This window comes from Staurois parvus, unplaced genomic scaffold, assembly GCF_062004578.1.
Source record: "Staurois parvus isolate SC_StPar_1 unplaced genomic scaffold, SC_StPar_1.0 ptg000437l, whole genome shotgun sequence".
Taxonomy (NCBI): Eukaryota; Metazoa; Chordata; class Amphibia; order Anura; family Ranidae; genus Staurois; species Staurois parvus.
In genome coordinates, this window is record NW_028318233.1 from 1,563,281 (window position 1) to 1,588,784 (window position 25,504).

At 40.5% G+C, this 25,504-nt stretch overlaps 2 protein-coding genes across 6 annotated transcripts in view; one reads left to right on the plus strand and one right to left on the minus strand.

Annotated features, from left to right (window-relative positions):
• The window catches only part of MYPN (myopalladin), a 186,931-nt gene that overhangs the window by 145,555 nt on the left and 15,872 nt on the right, over positions 1–25,504 (minus strand). The window contains exons 2-3 of one of the 4 annotated variants that reach the window (XM_089687758.1): positions 20,306–20,409; positions 19,076–19,113 (exon numbers count right to left, since the gene is read on the minus strand). In XM_089687758.1, coding sequence (XP_089543884.1) covers positions 19,076–19,113; positions 20,306–20,308 — 41 coding nt within the window. In that variant the 5' untranslated portion in view covers positions 20,309–20,409. The remainder of the gene's footprint in view (positions 1–19,075; positions 19,114–20,305; positions 20,410–25,504) is intronic. The other 3 variants (XM_089687759.1, XM_089687761.1, XM_089687762.1) reach the window with 3 other exon arrangements.
• The window catches only part of LOC149454147 (uncharacterized), a 65,926-nt gene that overhangs the window by 28,341 nt on the left and 12,081 nt on the right, over positions 1–25,504 (plus strand). The window contains exons 2-4 of one of the 2 annotated variants that reach the window (XR_016314364.1): positions 17,546–17,666; positions 23,795–24,021; positions 25,354–25,399. Coding sequence is in view for 1 of the 2 variants with exons in the window: in XM_089687763.1 (XP_089543889.1) it covers positions 17,546–17,666; positions 23,795–23,874 (201 nt within the window). In the remaining variant the exon portion in view is untranslated. Of the gene's footprint in view, positions 1–17,545; positions 17,667–23,794; positions 24,202–25,353; positions 25,400–25,504 lie in introns of those variants that run through there. The other variant, XM_089687763.1, reaches the window with a different exon arrangement.

Below are 25,504 nucleotides of genomic sequence, written 5' to 3' on the forward strand. Positions count from 1 at the left end.
TTTTTGTACACATTGGAAAATTTCCTCTTACATTTTGCTCTCATGACAACTCTACACTTAAGGATTGCCCTTATTTTCTGTCTTGGTGACCGTGGACACCAATATAAATGGATGTAGGCTGCAATAACTATTTGGCAGAGGGTCCAACTCTTTCTCACTCAAAGACAAACAATAAGATTCCGTACTTACCATGAAATCTTTTGAGGGACACAGGAGTAGTTCGTAATCTTAGAACAATGGGTTATACTGCCACCTTCTGGAGGCTGGGACACTGTGTAACTCTGCCTCCAACCAGTATGCCTCTGTTCTCTGTACAAGCAGTATAAAAGGCTGTACACACAGAGGGGTTTAAATGGTACATTCATCTCTGACTTTATGCAATACTATGCAATACTAATTGGCCAATTTCACTGCTAATGCTGCAGCTTCTGTTTGTACTTATTAATACTTTGGCCAGTTATAGTCTGTAATTGAGAGGAGAGCACAGTCTGCTGCAGTCTGACACTGACTACTAACTGTATGAAATTAAACATATAGATAAAACCAGTTGACTGTATGACCAGGTAGTGTAAGAGTAATGATTGCTACTGGATTCTCCAGTGTCTGGAGAGAAAAGGTGGTACTAAAGGACAATCGCCTTAACTCCATTGATACTGTGGTTGTACAGGCAAAGTTATGCTTGGCTGCATTACTGCTTTTTATGTGGACATATTAATTCAATCAAATTCATGGGATATTGTTTTGGTCAGTTAAGTAGCAGAGGGGGTTGTTAATCATTTTCAGCTGCTTTGGTGTAAATTAAATTAACGGGCAACAATGAGACGACCCCCAAAACAAGAATAGTTTTAAAGGTGGAGACTACTGACATTTTTTTCCTTACTCATCTTTTTCTGACTGTTTTTCACTAGTTTTGCATTTGGCTAGGGTCAGTGTCACTACTGGTAGCATGAGGCAATACCTTGGATAATACCACTACCTCCATGAGATCATATCTCACCATAAATGGCACACAATACATCCCTATGTGGCAGATTGGTTGTGCATGTATGCACTATATATAATCAGTCATATCTCTCTGGCAGAGAAGATGGTGTTTATAAAGGCAAAATTAAACAAGAGTGGGATATAGTATACACTATACAATATTCCTAGCAGATTTTATGCATTTTATGATATTTTTCAGCTATCCTATTCATTCATATTATTTCGTCAATTTGCTATGTTTTTATAATTCAGAATGACTTATATTTGATGTATTTGGTCATCTTATATAAGGACTTATGGAGTCCCTTTATTGGGTACTATCTATTTTGCACCTGGAGTACCTACACATGCCATGAACCTATACCATCTCATCCGTATAACTCACCATTTCCGGTGTTGAATCACCAAATAGGAGATGTGTTATTAATATTATTATCTCCCTGGGATTGTTTAACCACTCTGTAGTGGCATACCAGCGTTTGTTTATACGCTGGGACGGCAGCGCTTACTGCCATCGTTTATGTCATGCTGGCAAATGAATGGTGCCTCTAGATGCAAATTACCAGTTTATGGCAAACGGCGGTGGGGAATTTTATAAATCTCTAACTTCCTCTTCTGATAAACCGCTGTCCAGCTGTATATACTGATGTCTGTTTTACCTTTTGTTTCACCTTTTTATGTAACTTGTCAGCCGGAGACCCGGACACTCGGAGTACCCCTTTAGATCGTGGGTATATTAGCTTCATTCCCTTTTATTCTCACCCTAACGGGTGTTGACTGGGAGGGGGGAGGTAGTCATAACACCTGATCATCAGAGGTGTTACTGTATCCACCTCCCTGGGAACAATGAGCCATTCTTTTAGGCTCAATTGCGCTGTTTTATGTGCTCTGTCAGCGTGGCTTGATGTGCCTTGGCTGACAGTTTTGTATATCCACGAAAAAATGGCGCTTCGATATGCATGCATGCGCAGTCGCGTGGTCTTCCGAAAAATGGCGGCGATTCGATGCGCAAGCGCGAATTCCCATGGTCTTTTATTTAAACAATCGGCGTCTGTCACAGAGCTGTCAGTATCCCCTCTGATGATGTGCCTTAGCACGAAAGGCCTCAGGAGGAACTGACAGCCTGTGACGCCTGATCTTGCCATCCAGACCACGTGGAGGTCTGGCGGCCAACTATTGCTAGGGTCAGTAACCTGCTCTTTTTTGCTTATATTAGCTCTTCACTGTGTTTTTCTGGCAATTTGCCAGCATTGTCACTGACCTGATTTTATAGATTTTAATTTACCAATAAAATACTCAGCATACTACACTATGGGTACTCTCCCATTTTTTGCCCCTCACTGAGGGGCCGACAGACACAGCTACATATTCTATCCAGAGGAGGGAACCCTGTACCTGGAAGAAATGTGTATCCTTGCTGATCCAAACCTAAGGAGGCCCTGTCAGCCCAGCAGATCGACTGATGACACCTCTTCCCGGAGGATAACGACATCTGTGGGATTTTATACACACATGCGCATTTCCTATGCGCGGTCGGTGAGTGCGCATTTCTGCCATTTTCCGGATCTGTTATAAGCTGTGTTCACCACATTCATGAATCAATCGCAGGATTTTATGAACATTTATCTTTGATCGAACAATTTAGATCGAATCTTGTAGAATTTTATATCGTGTTATTTAGCGCTGCACTTTACTCATTTATTTATATCAGAGGTGGTTGTGATCATCTTCAGTGCTTTTAGCTGCTTATTTTGATAATTGACAATTTATTAGTAGCGCTCACTTTGTTTTATAATACCTGGACCCTACAGAGGTTGCACAGGCTCATCAATCACATCACATCAATAGGTGCCATTGCCAGAAGGATTGCTGTGTCTCTCAGCACAGTTTCAAGAGCATGGAAGAGATTCCAGGAGACAGACAGTTACTCTAGGAGAGCTGGACAGGGCCATAGAAGGTCTTTAACCCATCAGCAGGACCGGTATCTGCTCCTTTGTGCAAGCAGGAACAGGTGAAGCACTGCCAGAGCCGTACAAAATTACCTCCAGCAGTCCACTGGTGTGAATGTCTCTGCCCAAAGAATCAGAAACAGACTTCATGAGGGTGGCCTGAGGGCCCAACATCCTCTAGTGGGCCCTGTGCTCACTTCCCAGCACCATAGAGCTCAATTAGCATTTGCCATTGAACACCAGAATTGTTAGGTCTGCCACTGGTGCCCTGTGCTTTTCACAGATGAGAGTCAGTTTACCCTGAGCACATGTGACAGACGTTAAAGAGTCTGGAGAAGCCATGGAGAACGCTATGCTGCCTGTAACATGGTTCAGCATGACCATTTTGGTGGTGGGTCAATGATGGTCTGGGGAGGCATATCCATGGAGGGACGCACAGACCTCTACACAATTGCACCCTGTCTGCCATTAGATATTGGGATGAAATCCTTGGACCCATTGTCAGACCTTACGCTGGTGCAGTGGGTCATAGGTTCCTCCTCGTGCATGACAATGCCCAGCCTCATGTGGTGAGAGTATGCAGGCAATTCCTGGAGGATGAAGGAATTGATACCATTGAATGGACCCCTCGCTCGCCTGACCTAAATCCAATAGAACACCTCTGGGATATCATGTTTTGGTCCATCTGATGCCGCCAGGTTGCACCTCAGACTGTCCAAGAGCTCAGTGATGTCCTGGTCCAGATCTGGGAGGAAATCCCCCAGGACACCATCCGACGTCTCATTAGCAGCATGCCCCAACATTGTCAGACATGTATACAAGCACCTGAGGGCCATACAAACTACTGAGTACCATTTTGAGTTGCTGCAATGAAATTTCAGTAAAATGGACTAGCCTGCTGCATTATTTTTTCACTTTAATTTTCGGGGTGTGTTTGAATTCAGTCCTCTGTAGGTTGATAATTTTTATTTCCATCAAACGATGGGGTGTTTTCAGAGTGTTCCTTTAATTTTCTTGAGCAGTGTATATTGCATGGGAAACTCCCAGCATCGGTTTTATATTTTAGTGTTTTCAAGGTTCACAAAAGGTAGGAACCATTTGTCAATAAGGCGACATAAAATCAGCATCAGGGTCAGTACAGACGGAGAGAATTAGCATTAGGGTCACAAGCAATGGTCCACAACAAATAGCAGTAAAGGTAGCAGACAGACAGGATTATAAATGGAGCATATAAGCTGACAAGGAACCAAGAAACACAGTGGACCTAAATAATGGGCCAATCACACTGACTGGCCACATGATCAGATGCAGGTTAGACTCCTGCATTTCAGTTTTGCAAAACTATAACAAATCTATTCATTAAAACAAGGGCTGCAATGGCAAACCTGGTAAGTCACACTCCAAGCTGTGGGGGACCCCAGTTCAAGACCCAGCAGATTCAGTTCCTGACAGCCCCAGTAGGGTCAGAACTAGGTTCTGTATTAAATGGAGCCAGCGCACATTTGAAATATTTTCAAGTAAATTCTATTATTTGCTCACAAAGTCAGAAGTCATAAAAGACTTGATAGACACAGTGCAGGTCTCAGGCTGAGCTAGCAGAGCTATAGAAGCTTCTGATGAGGATGATCCTATAGAAATAGGGATCTCAGGATGCAAAATACTTCCACTGATTCCTTTTGGGGATACTGGAGAACTGCAACCTGAAACATATAGGGGAGTATGGAACAAGGTTATCCATTGCAGCGGGACTGTTCTCTGGGCCCATGACACACAGTTTTGTTCTGGAAGCAGGGCAGGATCCTGCTGCTGGAACACAGCACTGTATAATGTATGCAGCTGATGCTACATATAATTTATCTAGCTCTGACAGCAAGTGCATCTACTAGTTAAGGATATAGTTAATTTGTGCCACACCCACAATTTGTCACAGCGTGTCAGACACGTTTTTTATTGTCCTATGGGTACCTAAGGCTGAACACCCCCCCCCCAGGAAAAAAAATTATGTACAGCTCCAATTCAGGCACTACCCACATTCTACTTCCTGGACGATGGAGATGTACTAGAGAAAAGTTTGAAAACTTAGTTTTTGAAGAATTCCACAGATTACTTCCTTGAATGCAGTGTGACATATTCGCTATGTCTTGTGAATATGCACTGCGGTGTCGCCCATTTCACAGAGCCTGCTATGTGCACTACAACTGTTTGTCTGGACGTTCTGAAGAGCCAGTACAGGAAACATACAACATGTGACATCATCATTGCTTGCAGACAACACGGTGCCATGGTATATGCAGTCCTTCAAAAGTAAGCCAAAGGAATGGACAGAGAAGTCGCAAAGCATGCAGGGAATCCTCAAAGTTAAAGAAAATATAACCAGCAGCTATTGAGAGCACTGAACATGAAAGGAGAATTTTCTAAAAAGTTTATATTGGATTGTCAAAAATAACTATCATTTGTACTATAGGCATTTTCCACTTGGATCGGCAATGTTGCAAAGTGAAGTGGCCCCTTAAGATGTTCTTATACCCAATCATTTTACTGACCTACTGCCAATTAACCTAATTGGTTGCAAAATGTTCTTCCAGCTCTTCCTTGTTACTACTACTTTGCCAACTTTTTGTTACCCTGTCCCAAATATTTTGAGACATGTTGGTACCATCAATTTCAAAACTAACTTATTTTTTTCTTAAAATGGTAAATTTTCTCATTTTAAAAATGTGGTATGTTTTCTATTTTCTATTATGAATAAAATAGGGGTTTATGAGATTTGCAAATCATTGTATGTTGTCTGTTTTTATGTAGATTTTACACAGCTTCCTGACTTTTCTGTAGTCGGGGTCGGATTAACGTAAGGGTTATTGGTGCTGCAGCTCCAGGCCCTGACCTTAATATAGGCCCAGATGCCCAAAAAGAACAGGCCACCCTAGGGGCGACCTGACCATTTTGAGCACATGCTTACCCTGTCAAGTCTTCATGGAAGTTTACAGTGGGAAATCCTGCCCGCCCTGTCAAAATTATTGGTTGCTAGGACCGCCCAGAGGGGCTTGCAGTGCCCTCTGTGGGGTCTGAGGTATGGCAGCCTGCTATTCTGGGACTTGTAGTGCCCTAGATTGTGGGGGACTGAGGAATGGCCATTAAGGAAGAACTCTGGGAACCCTGATGTAAGTGTATCTCTGCAGGCTCTAATATATGGTGGACTCTGGGAACTCTGATGCAAAGGGGAGCTCTAGTGATCAGAGACCCCCTTGTAAAGTTCCCTTTTACAACAGAGTCCACATCACTCCCTTTTACATCAGAGTCCCCAGCATTCCTTCTTAAATCAGGGTTCCCAGAACTCCCCTTACATCAAAGTTACATCATATTCTGTAGAGTTCCCCTTTACATCAGAGTCTGCAGAGTTCCCATTTACACTGTAAAGGGTTCTCAGAGTCCCACTTCACATCAGAATCCCCAGTGTCCCCCCTTACATCATTGTGCCTCTCTTACATAAGAGTTCCCCTTTATATCAGAGTCCACAGAGTTCTCCCTTAAATTAGATTCTACCCAGCATTCCCTCTTTAACTTCAGAGTCACCAGCATTTTCCATTACACCAGAGTCCACAGATTTCCCTTATACATCAGAAATCCACAGTGAACCCTTTACATTAAATCAGGGTTCACAGAGGCCCCCTTAAATCAATGTTAGCAGAGCCTCCTTTACATCAGAGTTACATCAGAGTTTGAAGAGTTCCACTTTACATCAGAGTCTGCAGAGTTTACCTTTACACTGTAAGGAGAAGCTCTACAGACCCTGCTGTAAGAGGGAACTCTGCAGAATATGATGTAACTCTGATGTAAAGAGGGCTCTGCTAACCCTGATTTAAGGGGAGCTCTGTGAACCCTGATTTAAGGAAGGGAATCCAAGGTAAAGAGAAACTCTGTGGACTGTGATGTATAAGGGAAATCTGTAGACTCTGGTGCAATGTGAAATGCTGGTGACTCTAATGTAAGGAGGGAATGCTGGGGAGAATCTAATTTAAGGGAGAACTCTGTGAACTCTGATGTAAAGGAGAACTATTATGTAAGAGAAACACTCTGGTGTAAGGGAAAACACTAAGGATTCTCATGTAAGAAAGGACTCTGGGAACCCTGATTTATAGGGAAATGCTGGGGACAGTGATGTAAGCGGGGACTCTGATTGAAAAAGAGGGTTCATCCTGACTGCTGCACTCTATATGCTTTTTTTTGTAGGTTAGTTACTCCTGACACCTGCACTCTATACATTATATTGTACATTACATAGTCCTGACCAACAATTGCTGGTTTTAATGAAGTGCTTCTTTAAGGTAATGTTCAGTTAGACAAAATAATATCCTTTTTTGTGTGCACAAAAGCATATTAAAAAAAATTATCCTTTGTCCTGAGGTTTATACGTGTCTGTGAGGCTGTCACTTGTGGTACAGTAATTAGGAGTATTCTTTTGGGGTGCATGGACTGTATTATATGTGTGCAGTATACATATCAAGTGGGCACAGATTATGTTTAATGATCCCCTTTTAAGCCCCTTTACTGTTCGCAAAATAACGCCATGCATATCACTCGCTGCGAAGTGCTACGCACCTTGCAGAACTTATTTTTGTTCCTCTCTCTTTCACCCTCTCTCTCACCTCGCCTCTCTCACCCTCTCAATCTCACCACCTCTCTCTCTCTCTCTCACCCCCTCTCTCTCTCTCTCTCTCTCTTAACCACTGTTTCTCTCACCCTTACCCCCTCTTTTACCCCCTCTCTCATACTCACTTCCCTCTCTCACCCCCCCTCTCTCTCAACCCCCTCTCTCTCACCCCCTCTCTCTCACCCCCCTCTCTTTCACCCCCCTCTCTCTTACCCCCCTTGCTCTCACCCCCCCTACTTAATTTGTTTTCATTTTATTTATTTTCATAAAAATGCCCACCAAAATCCTAAGCACCAGGCCCACGATGCTTTAATCTGGCCCTGACTGTGGCTCCTGGAGCTGTCAAATGCTAGAGCCTGACAGATGCTGCAGTTCTGGAGCAGAGGGAGACAAGGGCCGCCGGAGAGGTAAGTACCTGCTCTGTTTCAGGAAACTTCCAACAGAATTTGTTCAGAGCCTAAATGGTCAGAAAAAATATTTCTCATGCTAGGTCTGCTTTCTATACTGTTTCCTAATCATAAGACTTTTTAAAAATATTTTACTGATAACGTATATTACGATATATCGGGAATTTATTCATATAAACCTGTGAAGTTACAGAAAATTCCACTTAAAAGATAACAACCAAAGTCCAATTCCACCATTCAAGAATACAAGGAACTGCATAAACGAAATTCAATGTACAATATGCATTGCATAATGTAAACCCAATATACACTATGAATTCTCTTTTCAAAATCATTCTGCTGAAGCCAGTGTGTCGTCTGTATAAACAGTCCTGTGTTTGTGTCATGCTGTCAGTATGTACTAATAATCTATATATAGTCTCAGCTCCTGGACCACCTAATGCCCAGCTTACTGAGGAAGATGGCATGGCGTTACATGCTAAAAACAAAACATTCAAATCCAGCAGTTAATCAAATACGGGACTTTTGTGTTTGCCAGCTTCGCTCCTATGTGATGCATTATCTGCACACATTCACGTGCTATAAATTGCACATTAACATCTGTTGTCAACATACCGCAACTCCCAGGAAATTGTTCCTGACCCTTTTTTGGGAACATGTGGCAATACAAGGTAGTGCATTACCATACACTGCCCTGGTTCATTGGGGAGATATTCAAAATTAATAGCACTGAAATGCACTAAGGCATGCATGGTGTGCCCACCGCGCATTACTACAACATAAATGTGTGGTCCAACATTCCATGATGACTGCAAGAAAAACGCTTTCTACTTTCAAATGCGTAAAAGAGCCTATGGCTGCCCCAAAAAAATACAACACAAATGTTCATTTAGCGAGTCTTCTAAAGATAACCTTTGATAACCAAATTAAAGAAAATATATCAGTACTGTACACCATACAGTACTCAGACTTTGTTGGTTGTGGGTGCTACAACAACCAGATGGATAAAGCATATGCAGCCACTTGTGAGATAACATAAATATTGCCAGCACACCTTTATCATGCGGATATGCAATAGTACCACCAGCGGTGAGATATTGGGTGTAGATAAAGCAGCTGTATACCAATCCTTTGATGGGTAATTCTCCAACCACATTTTATATTATACAGCACTGACCGGCTTTTACTTTTATCAACAACACACTTAAGTCAAAGAATATTGTGCATGCTTATACACAAAATACAAATAAAATGTAAATCAGTATTCAATAAAGTGTCCAGGCAATATAACAGTCTTTCATATGTGCATAATAAATAATGCCATAAAGTGCTATTGTGCTGTGCCAAAAAAAAAAACCAGTGCTAGCAATCTTCAACAAATGTTTCAGTGATCCACCACCACCACCACGCCAGAAAACTCACCAGCTGTACATAACCACCCACTACAGGTAAGTCATATAACGCCTGTTCAACAAGGGATCGATCATCCACAGCAACTTTAGGATCTTCAAAACTTTTCTCATCAAGATTAAGATGTACTCACAGATGACACATATACAAATGTGCTCAAAAGTTTGCATACCCTGGCAGAAATTGTGAAATTTTGCCATTGATATTGAAAATATGACTGATCATGCTAAAAAATGCTCTTTTATTGAAGGATGATGATCATATGAAGCTATTTATTATTAAATAGTTGTTTGGCTCCTTTTTAAATCATATTGACAGAAATCACCCAAATGGCCCCGATCAAAAGTTTACATACCCTGGAATGTTTGGCCTTGGTACAGGCACACAAGATGACACACACGGGTTAAAATGCCAATTAGAGGTTAATGTCCCACATCTGTGGCTTTTTAAATTGCCATTAGTGTCAGTGTATAAATAGTCAGTGAGTTTGTTAGCTCTTACATGGAAGCACTGACTAGGCTAGATACTGAGCCATGGGGATCAGAAAAGAACTGTCAAAAGTTCTGCATAACAAGGTAATGGAACTTTCTAAAGATGGAAAAGGACATAAAAAGATGTCCAAAGCCTTGAATATGCAAATCAGTACTGTTAAATCACCTATTAAGAAGTGGAAAGTTCGAGGATCTCTTGATACCAAGCCAGGGTCAGGTAGACCAAGAAAGATTGCAGCCATAACTGACAGTTGAATTGTCCGGGATTCAAAGAAAAACCCTCAGGCAACCTCAAAAGAAATACAGGCTGCTCTGGAAAAAGATGGTGTGGTTGTTTTTAAGAAGTACAATACGGTGATACTTGAACAAAAAAGCTGTTTGGTCGAGGTACCATAAATAAGCTTTTACTGCACCAATGCCACAAAAAAGCCCAGTTACAATATGCCTGAGAACACCTTGACATGCCTAACTAGGCTTTTTTGCGTCATTGATGCAGTAAAGTCTTCTTTCTGGCACCTCGACCATGCAGCTCATTTTTGATGAAATGTCATCATATTGTGCTCCTTCAAAACAACTACACTGTCTTTTTCCAGAGCAGCCTGTATTTTTCTTGCAGTTACCTATGGCTTTCCCTTTGTATCCGAACAATTCTTCTGGCAGTTATGGGTGCAATCTTTCTTGGTTTACCTGACCTGGGCTTGGTATCAAGAGATCCCCGAACTTTCCACTTCTTAATAGGTGATTTAACAGTACTGATTGGCATATTCAAGGCTTTGGACATCTTTTTATGTCCTTTCCCATCTTTATAAAGTTCCATTACCTTGTTACGCAGGACATTTGACAGTTCTTTTCTGATCCCCATGGCTCAGTATCTAGCCTAGTCAGTGCTTCCACAAAAGAGCTAACAAGCTCATTGACTATACACTGACACTAATTGCAATTTAAAAAGTCAAAGATGTGGGACATTAACCTCTAACTGGCATTTTAACCCGTGTGTGTCACCTTGTGTGTCTGTACCAAGGACAAACATTCCAGAGTATGTAAACTTTTGATCCGGGCCATTTGGGTGATTTCTGTTATCATTATGATTTAAAAAGGAGCCAAACAACTATTTGATAATAAATGGCTTTATATGATCATCATCCTTCAATAAAAGAGTATTTTTTAGCATGATCAGTCATATTTTCAATATCAATGCCAAAATATCACAATTTCTGCCAGGGTATGTAAACTTTTGAGCACAACTGTACGGAGCATATAGGAAACAAGGAAGATTCACCATAGTTTAAAACCATTGACTTTTATTTAAATAAAAAAAAAACTAGGTAATCCTACTCACATTCGATAGTGCTATGCCTTGCACCACGGGAAAATCATATTAAAATTAATATGATTTAAGGTGTATTCCAGCATTTCATTTATGCAAACCAGTCCCTAACAGTCTTTTCCTACTTTCTCCTGGATGTACAAAGACATCACTTCCGGATGTACTGTGTGTAATGACGTCAGTTTCGGTTACACCCAGACGCGTTTCGTCCCGACGTTCTCAAGAGGTGCGGCACTTGTTTTATTTAAGTGTGTTTTGTTTCAGTGATATATGGACTAATTTAACCAATTTGATTTTAACACTAATTTATTGTGTAATATAGATTCAATTTGTTACACTCCCTATCACAAAATTTTGATTTTGAGAAGATTGTATTCACATTATCTCTTTATTTAAATTTCTTTATTTAAGTATACTTTTTATTAGAATATGCACTACTCCGGCAATTAAACATTCTATATTTAGTATTGCAATTCATAGCAATGACAACATTTTAGCTGGAGGCATTATTTGGTCTGATGTGCAATCTCACCTGTACTGATTTTGGAGGGAGACAGAAAGAAAGCTGAAATGCTAACAATAAAAGTTTGAGAGGGAAGGCAGATCAGGTAAGACATTGCATTACAAGATCTAATCATTGATGGGTCGGGTGAAAAGGGAGGAGGCAGACTTGAAACATAAAATTGGCTGGGAAGAGGCTGACCTAGAGCTAATGGTAGACCAAGAATACAGGATGCTAATCTGGAGCATGGCTTAATACTGCAAATTATATAAAAAATGATGTGACTCTAGTGTATGGGACCATCAGAGTATTTATAATAATATACCTGGCATGTTTTAGAGTGACATGCAGTTCTAGAGGTAATAATATCGCATTATATTATCTCAATTTTCCAAAGCATTATTCGAAACAGAAAACCCTATTTACAGTGAAAAAAAGCATTTGTTTTTACGGCCTCGAATAGGGGCACTTCAATAAGTTTGAAAAGAAATTTCACTAAAAATTCAAAGTATATTTTTACATCTTCATGTTTATAAAATATGTAGCTAGGCAGTTACTGTAGATCAGGGGTAGACATCCTTAAAGAGGTGGAGATCTACTTGAACAACATGGGAGAAGTCAAAGATCATCGAGCACAGTGTCAGCCAGTGTCACCTCCTCACTCCGGATTTAAACCTCTAATTGCCATACTATGTGTCACAATCACGTGCTTTCAGGAAATCATGGGTTTAAATGAGGTGATGAGGAGGCAACATATCGCCTTCTCACCACCTGTCAAACACACTCAGATCGCTTTGCAGAGGAGCAGTAGTGTCTGTTGCAGTTGTGAATGAGCCCTTAGTTGCATCCAGCAGCAGCACTCTTAGGGCTTGTTGACATGCAAGGTTGGGGGAGGGGGGGTTAAAACCCTGCAGTTGAGTCATGGCTTTACCACCCCCAATTCCTACCCCATTTAGCTGCGGAGACAGCAACCAAAGATATACACATGTTGCAGCAGGAATTACACCCCCTGTTGCTTTCGGTGGGTGCTACTGCCTGTCATTCGAGACCCATTCAAGAAAATGGGGCCACTCTGCAAGTGCCTCACAACTGCAAGCTTATGCGGAGTCAAAGGGGTTAAACCATGTGGTGAGAAAGCAACAGAATGCTGCCTGTTTAACCCCAACCACAACAGACATCAACTTATGCAGCTCTTGCTCCCTTCTACAGCTCCAACTTTACAAGTAGTCCCTCTGCATTGCACTCTGATGCTCTGGGATGGTGGGTCAGCAAGCCCAGACCACGGTCTACCAGTCACCTGTCAGAGATCTACTGGTTGCTGACCCCTGCTGTAGATTGTAAAATTACCTCTGCATAAATGATGAAATGAAAAGGTACAATATTGACCTCGCTGCTAGCTGTATACTGTCCAGACACCAACAACACTGCTCACATGCCATGGGCAACTACTTTATAAATGCTCTATAACACACTACACTCAATGATTAAATCAGTTTTAAACCAGACCCTCTTCTGCCCAGTGTTCTATAATGGTATTTTGTGTGCCTGGCATTAGAAAAACACCTTACTCATCTAACAGAACTAGTATGGTTTAGCCCCCACTGCTAAACAAAAAGGAGATGCAAATGTATACAGGTTCTTTTCTCCAAGGATTTAGCAACCTTGCTACTGCCATGGCGGACATATACCAGTGCAAAAAAATGAAAAAAAAAATTCTGTACATCAAGCAGAAAGTTTTCATGGCTTCGAGGGCAACAATAAAAATACAAAAATCCATGAAATAACATTCTTGTGGGATGCCTTAAAGTTGTACATGGTGTTGTGTAACAGTATGATTTTCATGGACATGTGGCTGTAGATTTTTTTTTTTCTGTTGTAATGATCTTTGCCTTACATACAGCAGCAACACCCCATTCTGATTCATTTCAATTAAAAAAAGGCTTTTTCCAGGTAGTTTTAGTGACGTGTTTTTTCATCAAACAGTAATCGTCCTGCTTTAACCAGCAGATGGAAATTGACTAGTAGGGCTTTCCCTCCTCTGTGAATTTGGGAGTTATACCTCTTTTGTGTACCATTTGACAATAAGCACAGCATTTTAAGGCTTCTTAAAACAGTCATGGCATTACTAAGTCAGGTATAAACAATCAATGCTTTTTCAAGGTACAAACCCACAACTAATAAACACTATGAAACGCAAATCTATGATTAGCGTGGATTATAGAACCATAAATGGCACTTGTGTAACATACAAAGTTCTACCAGGTGTAATTAAAGAAGACACATGACTGAATCTAATTGCAATATGACAATGGGGTTGATTTACTCAAACAGGATAGTGCAAAATCTGGTGCTGTATTATATTATACTTCAGTTTAAATCCAGCCATGAAAAAAAAATAGGGACATTAGAATGGAAGTTCTGCTGAGGCAAGGATTGTTGAAAATACTTAAGTTCCCTGTAAAGCAATACCGTATATTTCAGTATTGCATACATACAGCAACACAGTGGCTAAGTGGTTAGCACTTCCATCTAGCAGCACCAGGGTCATTGGTTTGAATCCCAACCATGGCACTACCAGCGTGGAGCTTGCATGTTCTCCCTGTGCCTGTGTGGGTTTCCTCCCGTACTCTAAAGACATGCTGGTAGGTTAATTGGCTCCTGTCTAAAATGGCCCCAGTATGTGTATGAATGAATGTGAATTAGGGTCCTTAGATTGCACAATCCTTGAAGGCAGGGATTGATGTGAATGTATAATATATATTTAAAGTGTTGCATAAACTGACAGCACTATATAAGTACCTGTAATACATAAAATAAGTGATTACATCAATACTGTTATTTTAAATGCTTAGGGGAACGGACAAATGCATAGATCACCCACACTCTACAGCCCAGATTCTCTGAACAAGAAAGCATTTTTACTTTACTAAAAGGGCTTAACGCGAATGAAAACTAAACATTCACTGTTAGAAATTTGTCCATTTGAGAAAAATATTTAATCCGCTTTTTCAAATTGTCTTGTTACTGCAGTCGAAAATGAACAGCAATTAACCCAGCTAATGATTAGAAAATGAAATGAATATTGTTAATATGAAAACACTTGACCAACATTTTACTATTGTATGGCCAGCTTAACTTTCTGTGTAAGTCTATTTGAATGTCTTTCACCAGTGCAGAAGTGTATTCTTTACCTTAAACAGTTATTGGAAACAGATGTCCATCTTAGAAATGACCTTTGCAGTTGACATAATCTAGTGATGTGTAAGGTTTCTTATTCCAGTCTGCATAAACTATGTTAGTCCAATAATTAATTAGAATGCAACCTTCCATTCCTGTTGCTTATGAGGTTGTCCACCACAGAAGGCTCTCAAGTTCCCAATGTCTTCCTTGTAGTCAGGTATCGTTTTTCAGAGGTTAACTGGCCAACACCCTGCCCACATCGGTTATAAAGCTGCTTAGCATGATTTACAGGCAATTTACCAGCCACAAGCTTTACAATCATTGTGTTGGCTTAGGTCAGCAGTTTGCAAGCTTGTGAGTCCCACATTCATGCTATTTCTATTCACCTATTCTCCTGTTTCAGACTCTCAGAAGTCTAGTAGGGCATGTTGCTCCATATATATGCACTTTCCAGAAGCAATAATAAAGTAAATTATTTTGTGACTAACATTGTATTTCAACAATGAAGATCCTTTAGTTTGTCTACAGAGCCAGTTCACATATATGTGGATTGGATGTGGTTTGAACCACATCCAATCTGAATAATATGTGAAATAACATTGCTTCCTATAGTGCCTGTTCACATATGTTCCATGCACTAGCAGTGAGGACTCAGTGCGGTTTTAAAAAGAGTCCTGTACAATTTCTGGGCAGTGAGGTCCAGTTAAGGTGCAGATTTTAGGCTATTGCCTTCTACTGGAACCATTTCTAAACTGCATATGTGTGAAAAGGACAAAATCCTGACCGAATCCTGTCCTGAACCTGATGTAAACCTGCCAAGAACCGCTGAACAACTGCTGTGCAGGGGCAGACTGACCATTTGGAAACTCGGGCACTGCCCGAGGGCCCAGGGTCAGTAGGGGGCCCCATGAGATGCCCCTGGTACCTTTTCCATAGGCTTTTTTAAGTTTGGGCAAGGACACAGGGGCCCCATGATCCCCTATTGCCCTGGGGCCCCATGAGTTGTCAGTCCACCCCTGCTGCTGTGTCAATTAGCTGTGAAACCTGAGCTTCAATCCACACTGCACATGTGTGAATAAGCTCTAAACTATGAGATTGCATCTGCTTTTGTCAAGATTTCCCTCTAGTGGTCAGACTGGATTAACCAAGCTATCCAGTTATGGAAGAAACAGGATGTGAGTATAAAAAACCCCAACTTTAAAGATATATTTTCTTAAGGTTAGTTTAGATTTTTCTGGTCTATCACTATTGATTTTCCATAAGATAGGACCCCACTGGAACTGTCGCTTGGTGGTGCTACCTTCCTTCCCCAAAAGTATAGATATGGGAGCTTGGCCGATTCAAATGCAAGTGCTGTGTGGCCATCCTAAAGGGTCAAATTCATTAAAAAAGCTGGAGATGGGTAAGTTTTGTAAAAAACGAGTTTTGCTTTAAATGTTTATGTCATACTTCTTGTATTTTTTTTTGGCTTCTGAATGCTCCAATGATCTAGGCTTACACACACTTAAAAGTATAAACACACACATGCTGCAGGTACACTTTTCCAGTAAAAAATAAACAAATAAATAAATAAATGGGAATTTTATAAAAGTCCATTAAAATATTGGCAACTGTCTGAAATAGGCCAAGAAGACTAGTAGACCAGAGAAGCGTGCATCATGCAGGTAAAACTCCTTCTACTGCAGTAGAAGTAAAGACAGACACACGTTACCTCTGCAGGAACCACAAGAATAAAAGGACAAGGAGAAAATATAGGTACAACTCATTAGGGGACTTATACCTAGGCATGGACTACACCAAACTCAGGCATCCTTTTGAGTAGGAAAGTCACAAACAATAATATGACCTATACTTGGGGATAATAATGCAATAACTGCCAACACAGTCACACACATAAACAATACAGAGAAATGCAGTTGGACATGGTAAGTGAGTGATGAGTATGAGATGTCAGGTATTGCTTTGAACACAATGGGACTGACTTACTAAAGGCAAATCAGCTGTTCACTTTACAAGTGAATTTTTCATTAACTCGGTTAACCTCCCTAGCAGTATGATTATGTCAATATTTCTGTGCTCAAAATGGTATATTGTTTTCAATGGAAATATGTTGTTTTTTTATTGTAGGCCTGTAATTCTTAGGAATAACTCACTGAAATCTGTCCCAACAAGAGTCTAGTAAACATCCCATAGATCATAAATTATAATATAATAAATAATCATAAAAAATAATAATATAATAATAATAAATTTAATTCAATAATGTAATCAAACCAAAAACACTGAAATTTGAAATAGAGCGCCAAGTTCGCACATCACTGAACTCAGTCGCAAAATCGTTTTCAGTGTTTGATGACGAATTTCCCCACGAATCATTATCACTCAATTCTGCAAGTGGTTCTAATGTACTATCGCTGTTCACTAGCTGGTCTAAAACCGCTTTTGACCTAAAGGGACGCTTTTTGGACATCATGGACGTTTCTCAGTTTCTAGGCAGAAAGAACAGTAAAAATGAAGGCAGGGCACAGGACAAAGCACTCGGGACAAAATGTATGTTAAATGGTTTGATACAGTAATGTAATACTATCAGATTTTAGTGTATTGAGTGAATGTAAAATTTTTACATTTTTGAAATTCCCGGCAGCTCCGCCCCCCGTACGTACCGATTGTCGCAGGGAACAGAACCCAGAAGACGGATGCTGGCACCGGCCGGAGGACATGGCTGGGGATGCTACAGGGGGGACATCATGGGACCGCAGCACAAAGTAAGTGCTCGAGGGATTGCTAGAGAAGCTCTGCAGTGTTATCCCGAGTGTAGTTCGGGGTTACTGCTTCTGGTACTGAAAGTTAACCCTGAGCTACGCTCGGGATTACCGCTAGGCAGGTTAATGTAATGAAAACTAACTTTGTAAAAAATCCCCAATAACTTGCAAGGAAAATAAAAAACAGGAATATTCCTTACATGTGATTGCATGCTGGAAGTCAGGAGAGCTACACCACATTCACTAAGCTAAGGGAAAAATTCCTTACAATTTGAACAGCCTATTACCTTTAGTAAATCAAGCCCAATTGCTCCATATCTGATCTACAAAATTGGTCATTCCTAAATATTGGAATCAGTACAAATCTCCCAGTTTGTCAGATTAAATAAATTAAATCAACCAATCAGATTAGTTTGTAGAAAGAGGGACTCACCCCTCTTCTAGGAAAGATAAACATAACAAAATCTAGGTCAGTTGGATCAGCTTTAAGATGACTAATAGTTACTCCCAATTTCAAGGCAACAACTCCCTTTCCCCATCTTTATCAACCAGTTACAGATGAAATTCATTTATATTATGCTCACTGTGTAAGGGAAGTTACACGATACAGAATTTTCCCCAACACTTCACTTTCACTTTGCAAAGAATACCCAATCATGTGCATGGAAAATGCAAAACAGCGTTTTTGCTTTCACATAATTGGATGATGGACCTCAGCAGAATTTCACCTTATTCACTAAGCTGTGGGGAAAATTCTGTTGCAAATGCAACTTCTCTTGCAACGTGAACCATCTATTTGCCTTTAGTAAATTAACCCCAATGAATCCAGCAAGCTGGTGTAAAGAAATATAATCAAACCTAGTGAGAAGAATAAATGAGCAGGTATTTAAATACAGTAAGTTATAACCAATTCAAAAACTGAGTACTGGGGAGATTCAAATGTGCATACAAAGCAAGTGTGTGAGGTATGTGTCAAGTGCAGTTGGTAGTCTCTGTAGTGTGGTCTCTCTAATGCTGCCAGCACTGTTGTATTGTTGGTACAATGTGGTTTGTTAGTGGGTCATGCAAATGAGTTATTTCACATTACATTCTCCAGTTGTGCTACGTGGAACATGCTATGAACATAACACAAACTCAGAAAATCGCAGACACAGCTACCACCCCTGCAGAATTCACCTAAATTAAAACCTTCTGAAATATTATATATCAGGGTCTATTTTATAATAGACCTATCCTATACTTTATAAATGTATATCTTTATAAAGTGACACTGTGTACACTGTGCAACGATTATGACCAAAAGTGTTTGGGGTCATCTAATGATTAATATATTAAATGGTTTTAGAACAGTGAGAAATATCATGCTGTCTCCAGATATGTTATTTACAAATGAATGAAGAAAAAACACTCACTCATCTCTAGTTTCCTTTGGATGAGAACTTTCCTGACCCTAAATAAGAAAACAGATATTATTTGGCATAATGTATTGACCTCTCCCAGAACCAGAATTGCTAGGCACAAAAGCTATGTACCTGTAGGTATTAGCTATGTACCTGTAGGATATTATCCAAAGAGTGAATCAGTATATCTTTCTGTAATGATGAATCCAAGTCCCTAGGCTGACTCACCTGCAGTGGATTTTACAAAAGGTACCCTCTTTAAAAAAGCTGGACTTTTTCTTTGTTCCAAAGACATGCTGGTAGGTTAATTGGATCCTTTCTAAATTGGTCCCAGTATGTGCATATATGAATGTAAGTTAGGGACCTTAGATTGTACGCCCCTTGAGGGTTAGGGACTGATGTGAATGTACAATATATGTATGTAAAGTGCTGCGGAAATTGACGGCCCTGAAATAAATAATAAATTCTGGCTACAGCAGAAGAAGTGGGGCTTTGTACCAGAGTGTGGTAGAGGTAGTCAATCTGGTTTGGAGAGAATAGATGATTCAGCCCATCGGAGTCTGAAAATGTTGGCTGAGTGGACAGACCCTTTAAAATCACCTTTCACTCTAAATATGTTCTCAAATCTCTTACTTCATTTAACACTAGTCATTTTTTATACCTTTTTTGTTTTAAACTACAGTAGCTTTCTGATTTTGCTTTAGCCAGTACAAGGATTCCAAATGACGTTAGTACAGGCAATGGAAGGCAAAATCTGAGAAGGGATTTGAAGAGCCACACTGCTATTAACAGTACACATTCAGGACTATATTTCAGGTAATTATTCAACAGGCTGGAAGTATTACACATCCACCACATATTGCTTATTAGCACTGTAAGCATATTGTGAGACTGAGATAAATTTTGTTTTCTTTTTTCATCCACCTTATTTTGCAGCAGATCAAAATCATATACAGTATGTATTATTCTGGCATAAGCCTTTCTTCTGTCATTCCCTTTAAGGCAAAGTCTGCATAATCAAGTTGATTCAGATAGCAATGATTTTCAATATTATTGGCTGCATTTTGGTAGACGTTAATAGCAATTCTGAAATTAAATGCTATTAATTAAATAAATACTATGAGTATTTTATGTAAGATCTGAATACACAAATATCTACTGAGGTACTACTATATTATGGTCAGTGTTATCAGTATATTTATAATGCTTACATGCATGACATTAGTGAGACAAAACATTTACCATGAAGTTGGACTACTGATTATGTATATATATCCTCTTGTAGGAATAGAACCCAGCTTAAAGGTGTGATGAATCAAGACTCCAGTTTACCTTGTTTATATCTGCTGAAAAAAACACAAGCAATAGTGATAAATTAAAAGGTGCTCATAGACGGTAATCCAAAGGAATTTTCTCTGCTGAATTTTACAAAATGCAATACAACCAAATTATTTAATCTAAAATGTACGTTTATCTAGCTGGGTACAACAATTTTCATAAAGGCTTTTCAGTCTAGGGCAGTCCAGACATATTGAGCATGGTAGCCAACATCACTGCATGTAACTTAATATTGGTAAGCCTTGTTGAGTAATAAGGTTTATGAACTGCTACTATTTGACTGTAAATGGTGGAGAACAAAGTTCAAGCTATATATACAGGATGCAATATGTGTTCATCTACCCATAAGAGGATACGTCTGTAAGGTTCATATCTGTACGGGTGGCCCCTGTTGTGGGTCCGCACCTGTCCCTGCACAGAAAAATGCACTGGACGCGTGTGGGTGCCATTAACCCTAATGGTATGCTGCATGCACAGGAATAAGTTCCCGCACTGGGATTCGCACTGCACTTGCTGTTCCCATTCGGGCTGTGAATTTTAAAACTCTGCAGGGATATTTTCCTGCATTTCAGGAGGCATAGGAGCACATTGAAATCACAAATCCTCATATGTGTGAACCTAGGCTAGGTTGACACTAGTGCGGGTGGTTGAAGGTGCAGGCATTGTGGCTGTTCCTGCATCCAAAGCCACCTGCAGCCAAAATGCCCTACTCTGTAGAGATGCACGGGGCTGCCATTCATTCTTTATGGCACCCCATGCATCTAAAACCGCAGCACATTTGCGGATATAGGAACAGTTGGAAAATTGCATCGTGCAAAAGCACCATACAATTTCCTGGCCACTGTGGCTTAGTAATGGTGTAGCAGACATGGCAACCCATTCAAATGACTAGGTTGTCATGCCCAAACAAACGCACCTTGCAGAGCCACAATAGTTTGACCATAGCCTTTACTGCTGAACAGCCCTAGGAGCACACACCAGACTGAGGATACTCTCATTTACCAGAGTGGCTGGACAGGGCCTGAGCTTTTCAAGCTCCGTGTCTTTTAACACATCAGTCAGGATAACATTGTCACCTAAATATTATCTACAAGTGATCTGACCTGGCCTAAATGGCTTCTATGGTAAAAAAAACTAGTGCTGAACTGGAGGTTTTAAGCCAATCTCTGCGCCTTTGTGGAGCTTCTTGGATACTAAACTTAGGTTGCACATGGGGCTTCGACTTCTGCAGGTTTGACAGTTGAATGACAGGATGAGGTTTAGTGACAGGAGGGAGTGGGGCTTAATCTACACAAATACCAAGAGATTGGTTTGAAGACTCATACAGTTCCTTCCAAGCACTACGATGTGTCACACTCAGCACCGATAACATTTTAAGCACTGCGTGAGGTTCAATTTTAATCTTGTAGTCAATATTACTGTTAGTTTTACTATGCATCCCACCTAAATCCAGAGCTTTACAGTACACAGTACAGGTTAATTTTAGTGTGAGAAAGATGAAAATACATTGGGGTGGATTACTAAAGACAAAGAGACTGTGCACTATGCAAGTACATTTGCACTCATATCCCTCGGAGCTTAGTGAATGCGCAGAAGCTTCACTTTGTAAAGAATATCCAATCAAGTGCAAGAAAAATTTTTAAAAAACGGCATTTGTGATTGCACATGATTGGATGATAGAAATCAGCAGAGCTTCACCACATTCACTAAGCTCTGAGGAAAATGAGAGCAACTGAACATGCAAAGTGCACAGTCTATTTAGAATATGTTCCATGTTCCATTTGTATTTAAGGAAGAACATGTAACATGTTCCAGCGACTGCTCCCTCTCCCCCCCCCCCCCCCACCTCTAGACAGCGGGCAGAGGTTCTTCTCCCCGAAACTGCTGTCACTTTTTAAAAATGGAGCAGACTCGTAGTTTCAATGGGCTACAGGGGTGCTGAGAAGCCCTCTTGTAGACAACTGACTTATCCTCCAGCTTTCAAGCAGAAAGCCCATATAGAGGTACAAACTGGAAGCCGGAGGACATGTCTACAGGAGCCTGCATTGCACCCCTTATTGTGGGTGCAATGCTTTATAGGCTCTTGCTGGAGAAAATAATAAATGCACATATAGGCATTTATTATTTTTTCTGTAAATGTGAATTTAGTCTTCAATACATGCTATTGCATTAGCTCTTTAAAGCTCAAAACAGTTCCCTGCCTAGCCCCTAAGTGACTATTCGGTGTTGTCCAAGGGATACTCAGCTTCACCCCAGGATTTTCACTAAATAGCAAAATCATGTCAACAGTCACTGGGTAGAAGTATGAGCTACAGTATATGCTGACCTCCATAAAGGTAAGGAGTACACTTTCTTTGCTTAAGGTGTTAATAAACCCAGGACCCTGCATTCACTATATCTGGTCTCCCACAGTACACAGAACATGGAAATGCAATTATTTTAGTAAATATAAACTGCTAAATACCCTTTCTCATCAGCAGTTACAACAGTCTTGTGACTTCAGCAGAGCATGGGTTAAAGCTTGTAGGAGGAGTTTTCTTTCTGCTCTAGGATGTGAAACCCTTGACCCTCTGTCTGGACAGTGCTGCTTGTCCCTGTGTTGATCACATGCACTCTCCCAAAAAAAAAAAACCTCTCTAGCAATACACACCAAACTGTGCATGTGCATATGACTACAGATTCAGTCTGTATCAGGTTGTCATTTCAACAAGAGGAGGGGCAGAGAAGAAAGGATCAAACAGCCTTTTTACACAATACAGAGGAATAACCCCTTAGGTTCCTCAGTGAGTATAACAAGCACGCTTTACTGCATATACAGACTGATTTTACTGTTGTGGGTTTAGTAACTCTTTAAATGATACAGTATGTAAACCCAAGACCACAAATTTTCAGTTTACTAGTAATTATCCCTAGATGTTGCTGCTGCAGTCATTTTCCATTTTCAGGCTTAACACATTTTCTGTGAATACAGAAATATACCTGATGTTGACAGAAATCTTGCATCCTTGTAAACTTCCTGTGCACTGAACCAAAATATCAAACAGTTATATCAACCTTTCCAGCTGTCTTTTGTGAACTAAAGGACACCTCCTTCCTGTGTAACGAAGACAAAGAGAGGAGGAGGTGTTTGTAGCCCAAAAGGAGAGCAGTCTAGGATGACAATGCTACTCCTCCATACAATACAGTGAGTGAGTGAGTGTTGTCTTTAGAACAGGAAGTTTGTTATTGGCAGGATCACCAGATCAAAATAAAGGGAAAAAGAAAAATGTAGCCACCAAATGTATGGATTGATAAGCTGCAATATATTCAATTTTTGTTCTTGGGTTTAAATACACTTTAGATGGAAAACTCCTCCAGAATAATCAATTTTTTTAACATTCTGTCACTTTTCAGGTGTTGATAAACCACAGCTGTCAGCATTCAATCCTGACCAAGAAAAAGCATTAGGAATATCAAGTTACATCTGTACCTGATCCCAGCAACCTCCTGTATGTTCCTGGGTGAAGAAGACTCATCGTGTGAAATACGGACAGCTGCACATTCTTATTTTGTTACATTATAGCTGCACATAAATATTTCTGGACTCTGAAGTCATTCATGGGCTTACCTCAAAGAAATAGGTATTACTTACTCAGGGAGTATTTACTCTATAAATGTGACATTAATATACTGGGCATCTATCAGTGAACTTTGGGTACTGCTAGGAAATACTCTATAAATCCAGCGCTGATTCATACTCAGATCACATGGCAACAGTCTTAATGTCAGTGACGACATGGGCATACATTCAGCATCGGAGGCAATCCCTGCATAGAAAATCTCAACTAATTAAGGTGAAAAATAAACTTTTTGTATAAACAGGTTTTGTTACAGGCTTTTTGGTGCAATTATGAAATCAATGTTACAGGATATCCGAAACAAAAATGTAATATTGTGCAGCTTACCTAGGGGTGGACTGACCATTTGGAAACTCGGGCTCTGCCCAAGGGCCCGGGGTCAGTAGGGGGCCCCATGAGATGCCCCTGGTTCCTTTTTCATAGGCTTTTTTGAGTTTGGGCAAGGACACAGGGGCCCCATGATCCCCTGTTGCCCGGGGCCCCATGAGTTGTCAGTCCGCCCCTGAGCTTACCAGTACATAGATATGGTGGCTGCATTTGTTTTCTTTTTCAAGGTAATAACTCCCATTCTGTCTCTTCATGTGTACCTTCATATCTCACTGTATTTACGAGGATAGCCATGACAGTCACATAGGCCAAATTTCAAACATGCCTGCCTTTGTTTATCTCTATTACAGGGGACTCCCAACTTTCTAAATATAGGGCCAGTTTACTGTCCATCAGATTTTCAGGGGGGCCAAAATGTGGCCATTTGGAGTAGAAATTGTCCTGGCATCAGTGGGAGTAAACAACGTATCTTTGGTATTATGGGAGGAATAGTGCCCCTTCATTGGTGTAAATGGGAGGAATAGTGCCCAATTGTTGGTGTCAGCAGGAGGAATAGAGCATAATCGTTGGTGTCAGTGTGAGGAATAGTGTCCTATTGTTGGTGTCATAGGGGGGAAATATGGCCCCATTGTTGGTGTCGGTGACAGGAATAGTGCCCCATCATTGGTGTCAGTAGGAAGAATAATGTACTATTGTTGGTGTCAGTGGGGAGAAATAGTGCCCCATCAATGGTGTCAGTGGTAAGAATAGTGTCCCATCTTTGGTGTCAATGCCTCATTGTTGAAATCAGTAGTAGTAATTATGCCCCATTGCTGGTGGGAGGAAGGAATAGTATCTTGCATCAGTGGGAGGAAGAGTGCCCCTGGGGCCGGATAAAGGCAAGCAAAGGGCCACATCCAGCCCCCGGGCCGCAGTTTGGAGACCACTGCTCTATTACATGGTGAATTGTCAGGAATAGAAGTTTACACAAGGAAGAGAAATACAGTATGTTTCTGCTTTCTTTTTCAGCTCACAGGAAGTGACAAGGACACTGCATTTCTGAAAGGATCTACAGGTACTGTTTGTACTGGCTAAAAATATTCTTACCTTCAAATCTAATTAAATCCAATGTAGTCACTACTCCTAAGGATTGGTTAACTGCAATATATTAAATTTGTGT